The sequence below is a fragment of the Amblyraja radiata genome, chromosome 6, assembly GCF_010909765.2.
Source record: "Amblyraja radiata isolate CabotCenter1 chromosome 6, sAmbRad1.1.pri, whole genome shotgun sequence".
In the NCBI taxonomy this organism is placed as follows: Eukaryota; Metazoa; Chordata; class Chondrichthyes; order Rajiformes; family Rajidae; genus Amblyraja; species Amblyraja radiata.
In genome coordinates, this window is record NC_045961.1 from 9,336,614 (window position 1) to 9,349,961 (window position 13,348).

The 13,348-nt window shown below is 47.3% G+C and overlaps 1 protein-coding gene across 2 annotated transcripts in view; it reads left to right on the forward strand.

The window, feature by feature from the left end:
- The window catches only part of rrm1 (ribonucleotide reductase catalytic subunit M1), a 57,637-nt gene that overhangs the window by 32,898 nt on the left and 11,391 nt on the right, over window positions 1–13,348 (forward strand). For both annotated transcript variants that reach the window (XM_033022181.1, XM_033022182.1), the window contains exons 10-13: window positions 1,415–1,576; window positions 3,459–3,538; window positions 7,294–7,495; window positions 8,388–8,537. In XM_033022181.1, coding sequence (XP_032878072.1) covers window positions 1,415–1,576; window positions 3,459–3,538; window positions 7,294–7,495; window positions 8,388–8,537 — 594 coding nt within the window. The remainder of the gene's footprint in view (window positions 1–1,414; window positions 1,577–3,458; window positions 3,539–7,293; window positions 7,496–8,387; window positions 8,538–13,348) is intronic.

Below are 13,348 nucleotides of genomic sequence, written 5' to 3' on the forward strand. Positions count from 1 at the left end.
TGACCCGCTGAGTTACTCCAGCATCTTGTGTCTGTCTTCAAGTTGATAACTATAGGCAGAGGAGCATTGGGGTAATGTTGAAATTTAGTGATGGGTCTGCAGGAGTAATGTCAGGAAGCACGTGCAAAAGATCACGTATGGCAACATTTGGTCTAATGATAGATAGTTCATGACCATGTTAAGTTGTGCTTATTCTTCTTACGTACGGCGTGCATAACAAAGTTGTAGGTCAACTTGTCCTATTTTATCTATTTGTTTGTGCACGTTGGGTTGATTGCATTGTTCGAAAAAGGGTGGACCACGTGAAGGTTGCAATCTCCCACTCCAGTTGAGTTTATTGTATAAAGAAGAGAGGCACAAAATGCTGGAGTAACTCTGCAGGTCAGGCATAGAAACATAGAAAATAGGTGCAGGAGTAGGCCATTCGGCAGCATCTCTGGAGAAATGAAATCCCTGAAACCTCCGGTATTCCTTCTCTCCAGAGATACTGCCTTTCCTGCTGAGTTGCTCCAGCATTTATTGTCTATCTTTGGCGTAAACCAGCAACTGCAGTTCTGTGAGTTTATTCCATAGTAGAGTGAGGTGCAGGTACATGAGTTTATTCCATAGTAGAGATGCAGGTACAATGAAAATCTTGCTTGCAAAAACATCACAGGTGCATTAAAAACATGAATTAAACAATTTATTCTTTAGACACGTGAGCAAAATGAGTGCAAAAACATCTCGGATGGTGCAGGAGGTGGACCACAGTGTTCCATTGTTGGCCTTAATCGGACGGGCTATCCAGGTTCATGAGGCTGTGTGGCAGACTGCTGCTGCTGTTGGTGGTGGTGGTGGTGCGCTAATCTATTGACAGTGTCTGGAAAAAGTTTGTAACGGTGGTCAGTCTGTGAGTTGGGGTTGTCCATTTGAGAAGTCTGTAGTGTGTCTTGTGGTAACCACTCAGAGTAGTAACAAAGGTAGACAAAAATGCTGGAGAAACTCAGCGGGTGAGGCAGCATCTATGGAGCGAAGGAATAGCTGACGTTTCAGGTCGAGACCCTTCTTCAGATGAAGGCTGTAGCAGAAAAGGGTCTCCGGTCGTCTTGGACTCCATGCCACTGGATCCTGACTCGGATCTGTCAAGGACCTGTCGTGGGGTGGCTGTCTGTCTGTGCACCAGTCTCCCCACGTTAAACAAAGTCACGCACAGTTTCGAGCAACCGCGGATGATGATCCACATGCTTGGAATGTGGTGGGAGGTTGTAATATGCTGCACCAATTAGACAATAGACAATAGGTGCAGGAGGAGGCCATTCGGCCCTTCTAGCCAGCACCGCCATTCAATGTGATCATGGCTGATCATCCCCAATCAGTACCCCGGTTCCTGCCTAGTCTCTATTGATGCTATAAAGCTGAACTGTTCTCTCGGCAGCGTCCAGGGGCCTTTGCCATTTACCTGGAGCCCTGGCACATGGACATCTTTGACTTCTTGGAGCTGAAGAAGAACACTGGGAAGGAGGAGCAACGTGCTCGCGATCTCTTCTACGCGCTCTGGATCCCAGACCTCTTCATGAGGCGTGTGGAGAGCAACCAGGTGAGAGTTTGCTGGGGACGTGAGAAACTGGAGATGCTGCAATCTTCAGCAAACAAAGCTCTGTGGGTCAGGCAGCATCTGTGGAGGAAATGGACACTCTGAAGAAGGGTCCAGACTTGACATGTCGTCTCCACATACATGTTCTCCACAGATGCTGCCTGACCTGCTGAGTTCCTCTAGCACATTTGCTTGTCACCGTTTATTGTTGGGGGGGGGGGAAAAAAAACATTGCTCACAATGTTGAAATAAAGATTGGGAGAATTGCCAGGAAACAAACATGAAAGTTGGCGATCGTGGGTAACACCAGCGTAGGGTTAAATAATGTGAGCTCTTGAGCAACTCCTTAAAACATCCCCTGTTGTTTTGCTTCAGCCTCATGTGCCCTGAAATTGAAAGTGCTATTCTGCTGATTTTGTTTTATTTTTCGGCAGTTTTATTAGGACATTCGGTCAAACTCTCCTGCTGCTCTAGGAGTATCTGTAGATTTTTATACACCATGGGGAGGCAAATGAGAATTGACTGCTTAATGACAAGCTGCACCAGCATTGCGAATCTCCCAGTCAATAGACAATAGGTGCAGGAGGAGGCCATTCGGCCCTTCGAGCCAGCACCGCCATTCAATGTGATCATGGCTGATCATCCCCAATCAGTACCCCGATCCTGCCTTCTCCCCATATCCCCTAACTCCGCTATTTTTAAGAGCCCTATCTAGCTCTTGGAAGCATCAGCCTCCACCGCCCTCTGAGGCAGAGAATTCCCCAGACTCACCACCCTCTGTGAGAAAAAGCGTTTCCTCGTCTCCGTTCTAAATGGCTTACTCCTTATTCTTAAACTGTGGCATGGCAGTCTGTGGTAATGAGCCGTGGCAGTCCAGGTAATGGTCCATACATCCAATCCTGCCTCAGCCCACAGTTTCCCTGCTTGCTGGAGAACTCCCACTCAACTGCAGCAGTCATAAAAGAAACTGTGCTAAGGTCGTTTTGGAAAATGGAAGCGGGGAGAAGATTTACAACGCTGCAGCGAGGGGTGGAGGCCTGAACTACAGGGAGAGTTTGAGCAGGCGAGGAGTTTTGTTGGAGTGCAGGAGGACGGACGAGGGGTGATGCTAGAGGTGTATATAAACGGGAACCGATGAGGTGAATGCACCCAGTGTCAGGGATTGAGGAACCAGAGGGCATAGGTATACGGTGAGAGGCTGAGAGGCAGCTTTTTCCACACGGGTGGTGGTGGTCATATGAGCTGCCGCAGCTGGCTGTGGGGCTGGTACAATAACATTAAAAAGACACTTGGACATGGAGGTACATGGATAGCAAAGATTTAGAGGGATACGGGCCAAACACAGGTAAATGGGACTAGCTTAGATGGGGTGGTGTGGATGAGTTGGGCAGAAGGGCCCCTATTCCTGCTGTGGTACCATGCAAGCCAAGGTTCAGTGCTTGGACACGAACAGATGAAGTTTCTCTGGAGCTGTATCTGACCAGTGGAGATGGCTTTGATACTCGACTTGTTTGAAGCCGGCATTTGAGGTGTGACGAGGTGAAGTTTACTTTATAGATACGGGGCGGGAACAGGTCCTTCGGCCCACCGGGTCCGCGCCGACCAGCGATCCCTGCAGATTAACACTATCCTACACACACTACGGACAATTTCTACATTTACCAAGCCAATTTACCTACATACCTGCACATCTTTGGAGCGTGGGAGGAAACCAAAGATCTTGGTGAAAACCCACGCAGGTCACGGGGAGAACGTACAAACTCCGTACAGACAGCATCCGTAGTCGGGATGGAAGCCGGGTCTCCGGCGCTGTAAGGCAGCAACTCTACCGCTGCGCCACCGTGACGTGTCTGCACATTTTTCTCATTGCCGTTTGATTTTGCAGGACTGGTCCTTGATGTGCCCGCATGATTGCCCCGGCCTGGATGATGTTTGGGGAGAGGAGTTTGAGGCTCTGTACGAGAGGTAATGATCCCCTTTCGCTCAAATCCTAACGCAATAAGCATCTCTTGAAGGATAAATCTTGGCTAGGTTAGTGGGGGGAACACTCCGGTTCCTCCATTGTGTGAGCAGCTCCAGAGTTACTGCATTACCTGGAAGATGTGTAGCTGTGTCCCTGTCGTGAGGGTTTGTTACTGGGGTTCAACTTGTCACAGGTTGCACTGTGGCATCTGACATTGTGGCAGAAGCTGTCAAGTAAAACTGGGTAGAAATTATAACTCAGCAACGTGCCATCCCCTTAGTAATTCTTGTCCTCTGTTCCCTACTTACCTTGAATCACCCTCACTGACCAGACTGCATCCCCTTCAAACTTTATTCCTTGCAGTGCAGGAGGTTGAGGGTGATTTGAGAGGTGTATCAAATCATGAGGGGAATAGAGAAGGTCTATTGCCCAGGTTAGGGGAATCAAGAACCAGAGGGCATGGGTTTAGTGGGAGAGGAGAAAGATTTAATAGGAACCTGAGCGGCAAGCTTTTCACTCAGAGGGTGGTGGGTGTATGGAACGAGCTGCTAGTGGAAGTAAATAAAGCAGGTGCAATAATATTTGAAAGACATTTGTCCAGGTGCATGGATAGACAATAGGTGCAGGAGTAGGCCATTCAGCCGCTCGAACCAGCACCGCTATTCACGGTGATCATGGCTGATCATCCACAATCAGTACCTTGTTCCTGCCTTCTCCCCATATCCCTTGACTTCGCTATATTTAAGAGCTCTATCTAACTCTCTCTTGAAAGCATCCAGAGAACCGGCCTCCACTGCCTTCTGAGGCAGAGAATTCCACAGACTCACAACTCTCTGGGGAAAAAGTGTTTCCGCGTCTCCCTTCTAAATGGCTTACTCCTTATTCTTAAACTGTGGCCCCTGGTTCTGGACTCCCCCAACATCGGGAACATGTTTCCTGCCTCTAGCGGGTCCAAGCCCTTAACAATCTTATATGTTTAAATAAGATATCCTCTCATCCTTCTAAACTCCAGACTGTACAAGCCCAGCTGCTCCATTCTCTCAGCATATGACAGTCCCGCTATCCCGGGAATTAACCTTGTAAACCTACGCTGCACTCCCTCAATAGCAAGAATGTCCTTCCTCAAATTAGGGGACCAAAACTGCACACAATACTCCAGGTGTGGTCTCACTAGGGCTCTGTACAACTGCAGAAGGACCTGTTTGCTCCTATATTCGATTCCTCTTGTGATAAAGGCCAACATGCCATTCGCTTTCTTCACTGCCTGCTGTACCTGCATGCTTACTTTCATAGACTGATGTACAAGGACCCCCAGATCCCGTTGTACTTCCCCTTTTCCCAACTTGACGCCATTTACATAGTAATCTGCTTTCATGTTTTTGTTACCAAAGTGGATAACCTCACATTTATCTGCATTAAACTTCATCTGCCATGCATCTGCACACTCCCCCAACCTGTCCAAGTCACCCTGCATTCTCATAGCATCCTCCTCACAGTTCACACTGCCACCCAGCTTTGTGTCATCTGCAAATTTGCTAATGTTACTTTGAATCCCTTCATCTAAATCATTGATGTATATTGTAAATAGCTGCGGCCCCAGCACCGAGCCTTGCGGTACCCCACTAGTCACTGCCTGCCATTCTGAAAGGGACCCGTTAATCCCTACTCTTTGTTTCTTGTCTGCCAATCAATTTTCTATCCATGTCAGTACCCTACCATGTGCCCTAATTTTGCCCACTAATCTCCTATGTGGGACCTTATCAAAGGCTTTCTGAAAGTCCAGGTACACTACATCCACTGCCTCTGCCTTGTCCATTTTTCCAGTTACACCCTCAAAAAATTCCAGAAAATTAGTCAAGCATGATTTCCCCTTCGTAAATCCATGCTGATTCCGATCCTGTTACTGCTATCCAAATGTGCGGCTATTTCATCTTTTATAATTGACCCCAGCATCTTCCCCATCACCGATGTCACGCTAACTGGTCTATAATTCCCAGTTTTCTCTCTCCTTCCTTTCTTAAAAAGTGGGATAACATTAGCTACCCTCCAATCGACAGGAACTGATCCTGAATCTATAGAACATTGGAAAATGATCACCAATGCCTCCACGATTTCTAGAGCCACCTCCTTGAGCACCCTGGGATGCAGACCATCAGGCCCTGGGGATTTATCAGCCTTCAATCCCATCAGTCTATCCAACACCATTTCTTGCCTAATGTGAATTTCCTTCAGTTCCTCCGTCACCCCAGATCCTCTGGCCACTAGTACATTTGGGAGATTATTTGTGAAGTTAGATCCAAAGTACCTGGTCAAATTGTCTGCCAATTCCTTGTTCCCCATAATAAATTCACCTGTTTCTTAACTAATTTTTTCCTCTTCACATACCCAAAGAAGCTTTGACTATCCTCCTTTATATTCTTGGCTAGCTTACCTTCGTACCTCATCATTTCTCCCCGTATTTCCTTTTTAGTTATCTTCTGTTGCTCTTCAAAAATTCCCCAATCCTCTGGCTTCCCACTCATCTTTGCTATGGTATACTTCTCTTTTATTTTTATACTGTCCCTGACTTCCCTTGTCAGCCACAGATGCCTCTTACTCCCCATGGAATCTTTCTTCCTCTTTGGAATGAACTGATCCTGCACCTTCTGTATTATTCCCAGAAACACCTGCCATTGTTGTTCCACTGTCATCCCTGCTAGTGCATCTTTCCAGTCAACTTTGGCCAGCTCCTCCCTCATGGCCCCATAGTCCCCTTTGCTCAACTGTAATGCTGATACTTCCGATTTTACCTTCTCCCTCTCAAATTGTAGATTAAAACTACCTCCTAATGGCTCCTTTACCTCGGGGTTCCCTTATCAAATCCGGTTCAATCCGCAACACTAAATCCAGAATTGCCTTCTTCCTTGTAAACTCCAGTACAAGCTGCTCATCACAGAGGCACTCCACAAGCTCCCTTTCTTGGGGACCAGTACTGACCTGATTTTCCCAGTCTACCTACATGTTGAAATCTCCCATAACAACCGGAGCATTACCTTTGCTACATGCCAATTTTAACTCTTGATTCAACGTGCACCCTATATCCAGCCTACTGTTTGGGGTGGTGGAGAAGTTGTGTGATCCTGAGAGCGATGCCGTCTGGAGCTATGCTCCTGGTAGGGCCACCCATGGAGGTAAGGTCGAGGGGGAGGTCTCAGACAAAGAGCGATCCAACCAAGACCTCAACGGGGGAACAGGCGGAGGACGATGGCTGACCTTAGTGGAGCGTCACAACGGCTGGGAAGACGGATGAAGGCTGCAGCAGAAAAGGGTCTCCGGTCGTCTTGGACTCCATGCCACTGGATCCTGACCCAGATCTGTCGAGGACCGTGGGGTGGCTGCCTGTGCACCAGTCTCCTCACGTTAAACAAAGTCACGCACAGGCGTCCTCCATGAGGGGACGGCCATACTCGTTTCCAGTGACCGCCGATGATGAGGGTCATTAGGGTCTTTTTACACTTACAAATTCCTCAGTTCTATCCTTACTGACTCTACATCTCCTGATGCTATGTCACCCCTCGCAAGGGACTGAATTTCATTCCTTACCAACAGAGCTTCCCCATCCCCTCTGCCCACCTGTGTGTCTATTCGATAGGGCTTAGAAGCGTATGGGGCTAAGGCAGGCGAATGGGACTAGCATAGAATGCGGCGCCTTGGTTGGGCAGAAGGACGTGGTTTCAATGCTGAGTGTGTGCTACAGTTGAGCTGTTGCCTGCTGCAGGTATGAGAAGGAGGGCCGGGCACGCAAGGTGGTGAAGGCGCAGCAGCTGTGGTACGCAGTCATTGAGTCGCAGACGGAGACTGGGACGCCCTACATGCTGTACAAAGATGCCTGCAACAGGAAGAGTAACCAGCAGAACCTGGGGACCATCAAATGCAGCAACCTCTGCACCGAGATCGTGGAATACAGCAGTCAGAACGAGGTGAGCCCCACGCACGTCTAGACCATGTCACCCTGTCAGCGTCTTTGTGGCTGCCCTGCCCGGCACAGGCAGGTACTGATGCTCCTGGTTTGAGGTCAGTTCGAGCAAAGATCCTATCGTAAGCAAGATAGACCACTCGACGAAAAAGACGTAGTACGGTCATGGGCAGATTCATGGGTAATTTTCGGCCCCATTTCCGTAACCGGCTTCCGTCTACGCACTAAAGATCCCATAGGATACTAATGCGGAGACGGAAGCCGGTTACGGAAACATCCTCGTAAAAATAAAAGTTATTTGGGAAAAATCTTCTCTTCCTTTTCAGAATTTAAATTTATTAACACAAACTGTTCCCTCGCAACGTTGATTACACTGCGAGTCGGGTCGGGTTACGGAAATGGATGGAAAAAAGGCCCACGTTCCGCACTGTTGCGTACTACACGTCAGCCCATTACATTTAGCAGGAGTGGTCTATCTTGCTTTTAGTTCGAGTGTGTTCAGTTTCCACTAGTGGGAGATTCTTGAACCAGAGGTCGTAGCCTCAGAATTAAAGGGCGATCCTTTAAGGAGATGAGGAGGAATTTCTTTAATCAAAGGGTAGTGAATCTGTGGAATTCATTGGCACAGAAGGCTGTGCAGGCCAACAATGGATATATTTAAGGCAGAGGTAGATGCATTCTTGATTAGTAAAAGTGTCTGGTTATGGGGAGAAGGCATAAGAATGGGGTTAAGAGGGAGGGATAGATCAGCCATGATTGAATGGTGGAGTGGACTTGATGGGCCGAATGGCCTAATTCTGCTCCTATCACTTATGAACTGTTTGTCTTGGGAGTTTCCATTGGTCTGCGGTGGTTACCAAAGCTGACTGTGGTTCCTGGTTTGTTTGTTATGACAGGTGGCTGTTTGCAACTTGGCCTCGCTGGCACTGAACATGTACGTTACTGCAGATCGCAGCTACGACTTCAATAAACTGGCCGACGTCACCCGGGTGGCCGTGAAGAACCTGAATAAAATCATCGAAGTGAACTATTACCCAGTCCCTGAGGTAGGTCTGTGCTGGAGCTTCGAATTCATTGGTGGAAAAGCACGGGGAGGTTGATGGAGTCAAGATGGCATGGAAACAGGCCCTTTGGCCCACCTTGCCCGCGCTAACCAACATGCTCCAATCTACTTTAGTCCCTCCAGCCCTCGTTTGGCCCATATCACTCTAAACCAGTGGTCGGCAACCTATGGCCCCCGGGCCGAATGCGGCCCGTAACCCGAAATCATCCGGCCCGCAGGCGGATTTTGTTTCCCGTATTCATCCGAGCGCAGCCGAGCTCTGGCAGTACCGCATCCTGCGCAAAGCCGCCGGCACGGCCGCGCACCTTCTGTGAACACGTTTAAGAAAGATCTGCAGATGCTGGAAAACTCGCAGGAAGACAAGAATGCTAGTGAAACTCAGCGGGTGAGACGTGCAAGGATTGCACGAGCAATCCGCTGAGTTTCTCCAGCATTTTCACCTACCTTCTGTGAACAGTGATTTGATAATAATAACTTTATAATAATAACTTTATTTATAAAGCACTTTAAACAACTGCAGTTGCCACAAAGTGCTGTACATGAGAACTCATGAACAAAAAGCTATTACAAACAATTAAAAGCCATTAAAAACCGTAAAACGAAGGACTATAAAAAACACACTAAAAATTAAAAGACATTAAAAGCACTAAAAACAGGAGCAATGCCTCAGCCAGTGTCGAAAGCCAAAGAATAAAAATGTGTTTTTAGGGAGGATTTGAAGATGGACAGTGAGGGGGCCTGTCTGATGTGCAACGGCAAGGTGTTCCAGAGTGCCGGAGCAGCAACAGAAAAGGCTCTATCCCCTCTGAGCTTCCGCTTAGACCTTGGTACCTCAAGGAGCAGCTGATCAGCTGACCAGAGGCACCGGGCAGGAGCATATAGGTGGAGCAGCTCAGAGAGGTAAGGCGGGGCGAGCCCATTCAACGATTTAAAAACAAATAAAAGAATTTTGAAATGAACTCGAAAGTGCACTGGGAGCCAGTGAAGGGAGGCCAAAATTGGCGTAATGTGCTCCCTCTTTCGAGTTCCGGTCAAAAGGCGAGCGGCAGCATTTTGAACAAGCTGGAGACGAGCCAATGAAGCTCGTGCGACTCCAGAGTAGAGTGCGTTACAGTAATCCAGCCTAGATGTAATAAAGGCATGGATTACTGTTTCTAAAATGCTGCCGCTCGAGAATGGGCTTCACCTTTGCCAGCTTCCTTAGGTGAAAGAAGCTGGACTTAACCACCGCGCCTATTTGTTTATCTAGTTTAAAATCACCGTCCATCCTAAAACCCAGGTTCAAAACGGTTGGCTTTACAGACAATGCCAGTGGACCCAAGTCAACAAAGGGAGGTTCACGGCAGCCATTGGGGCCAAACAAAATCACCTCTGTCTTCTCTTCATTGTCCCAGAAAGTTTAAGGCCATCCAGGACTTAATGTCCTCAAGACAAGACAGAAGTGACTGCCATCCGGGGCGCGATCCATGTGTACACGTGATAGATGTGGCCCACCATCTGCTCACAGACATGCGTCCTGGCCCCTATACAGAACAAGGTTGCCGTCCCCTGCTCTAAACCTATCCTTTCCATGTTTTTGTCCAAATGTTTTTTAAGCGTGGTGAAAGCACCTGCCCCAACTACCTCCTGTGCCAGCTCGTTACACACACCTACCATCCTTTGTGTGGAGAAAAGAAAGTTGCCCCTTGGGTTCCTATTAAATCGTTCTCCCCTCACCTTAAACCTATATCCTCTGGTTCTTGATTCCCCTACTCTGGGTAAAAGACTGTGCATTCACCCTAGCTACTCCCCTCATAATCTTACACCCCCCTAAGATCACCCTTCATCCTCCTGCGCTCCAAGGAACAAAGTCCTTGCCTCAACCTCTCCCTATAGGTCAGGCACTCAGATTCTGGAATCATCCTCGTAAAGCTTCTCCATCTTCTCCAGCTTGATCCAAATGATTTGGGTTAGTATATTAATTTTGACTGTGTTTCTGATGTGCATGCACGCACACAAATGTGACAAACTGCAGTGTTGATGGAAGCTTTTTGTTGAGATCCATGACATTCGAGGGGGTGCAGAGGATGTTTGTCAGAATGACGCTTGGATTAAGGGTTATTCAGAGCTGCCAGGTAGTACGGATTTTCCGTATTTTTGTACGGAAATGCGATAAGAATTCGGATGTACGGATTTGCTTTGTAAAATAAGGATTTTTTTTAAATCGGCCCGACTTCCTGTTTCATCTTGCTGCTTAAAAAATGCAAGGATATTAAAAGTCATACTGCAACTCTAAAAATTATAGCAGATTAAATCTATTAGTATTTTAAATTTCAAGATCTGGATGATTACGCTTTGATCTGCCTGTCCCGCTACAGGTTTAAACAGCGCTGTCAGTTTAACTCGTGGGAACAGCGCAATGCGTTCTCATTATAGCGCTACCAGCTGGAGCACTATTGCCTTTACACACAGTGCTATGGCCACAGCGCTATGGGTCACAGACTGTTCAGGGAGGGAGAAGGAGAGAGGGAGGGAGTAAAAAAGGAAGGAGGGAGGAAAGGGAGGGGAAGGGGTAGGCAGTGGGAGGGAGGGAAAGAGGAAGGAGGGAGGGAGAGGGAGGCTTCCAAAATGGCTTCTAGATCATCATCTGGTGCTAAAAGCAGGAAGCAGCCGTTCAAACAGCAGTATACAAAGAGATGGCAATGAATGCACTATCAAGTAAGGTGCGTAGAAGACATGTCAATTGGTAGCAAAGTTATGCATTCTTGTACTCTTACATGGGTATGACTGCACATTTTAAAAAAATCATTTTTTTCAGCAAACGGCACCGCATAAAAATAGTGATTTCCTCAGCAAAATACTGATTTTCTGGTACTAAAATACTGAAATGCTCTGACAAAACTTGGCAGCTCTGGGTATTAGCTACAGGGAGAGGTTGGACAGACTTGGATTGTTCTCGGTGGGCCATTAGAGGTTGAGGGGAGACCTGATGGAGTTGTATAAAATGGGGGTATGGGTGGGGCAGATAGTGCCAGAATGGAAGCATCAAATACCAGGCGGCACAGCTTGAAGGTGAGGGGGCAACGTTTATCAGATGTGCACTGCAGGTTTTTTTTTACAATAGACAATAGGTGCAGGAGTAGGCCATTCGGCCCTTCGAGCCAGCACCGCCATTCAATGTAATAATATTAATAATATATTTTATTGTCATTGCACATAGGTGCAACGAGATTTGGTATGCAGCTTCCATCCGATGTCATAACTTAAACAACTAATAACATTTAGATTTAGATACCCTGAGAAACATGATTTATAAAAGGACAGTAAAACATTCAAAACAGTCTAAAGTGCAAATGTGTCTATGCCGGGTCATAATAAATAATAATAAATTTTATATTTAATGGGCGCCTTTCATACAAAATCTCAAGGACACCTTACATAGTAATCGGAATAAAAACATATAATCGGAGTAAAACAAGTAATTAAAGACATCACAATGACACAAATTAAAAACAGAATTCAATCCAAAAACAGAAAATCAAAAACACAGTGTGAAGAGAGAGCAGCGGCAACCAATTCGTGCCAGCGTCCACTCTCTCTTCACGGCAGCCATCATGGCTGATCATCCCCAATCAGTACCCCGTTCCTGCCTTCTGCTCATATCTCCTGACTACGTTATATTTAAGAGCTCTATCTAAAGCTAGGTGAGGTCTTTAAACATGGAGAGGTGGGTGCCTGGAACGCACTGCCAGGGGTGATGGTGGAGGCAGAGGCAACAGTGGCATTTAAGAGGCTTTTGAATGGGCGTATGGATATGCAGGGAATGGAGGGAAATATTATGTGAGGGCAAGGAAAAGCTGGTCTTGGCATCGTGCTGGGCACAGACATCGAGCCAGAGAGCCTGTTCCTGTGCTGTACTGTTCAATGTAGAACAGGGCCACTCAGGATCAGTGCCCAAAATGTCCACGTTGAAAATTATGCCGAGTTAAACTAATCCGCTCTGCCTGCACGTGATCCATATCCCTGCATATTCATGCAGCTATCGGAAAGCCTCTTCAATGCCACAATGCATCTTTGCCTCTATTTGGCCCTAGTGAGACCACACCTGGAATATTGTGTGCAGTTTTGGTGCCCTAATTTGAGGAAGGACATTCCTGCTATTGAGGGAGTGCAGCGTAGGTTTACAAGGTTAATTCCCGGGATGGCGGGACTGGCATATGCTGAGAGAATGGAGCAGCGGGGCTTGTACACTCTGGAGTTTAGAAGGATGAGGGAATTTCATTGAAATATATAAGATTGTTAAGGGCTTGGACACGCTAGAGGCAGGAAACATGTTCCCGATGTTGGGGGAGTCCAGAACCAGGGGCCACAGTTTAAGAATAGGGAGTAAGCCATTTAGAACGGAGACGAGGAAACACTTTTTCTCACAGGGAGTTGTGAGTCTGTGGCATTCTCTGCCTCAGAGGGTGGTGGAGGCAGGTTCTCTGGATGCTTTCAAGAGAGAGCTAGATAGAGCTCTTAAAAATAGTGGAGTCAGGGGATATCGGGGAGAAGGCAGGAACGGGGTACTGATTGGGGATGATCAGCCATGATCACATTGAATGGCGGTGCTGGCTTGAAGGGCCAAATGGCCTACTCCTCCACCTATTGTCTATTGTAATCCTCTGAACTTTTCCTATCCATGTAGATAGTTTAGAGCCACAAGGAACCGTGGAACACAAAGTGCTGGATGATGAGCTTTTCATTGTTATTGGACCTGTGCAGTAATGTGCAGTCACGGTGGGCTGAAGGGCCTGTCCCTGTGCTGTGCTCTTT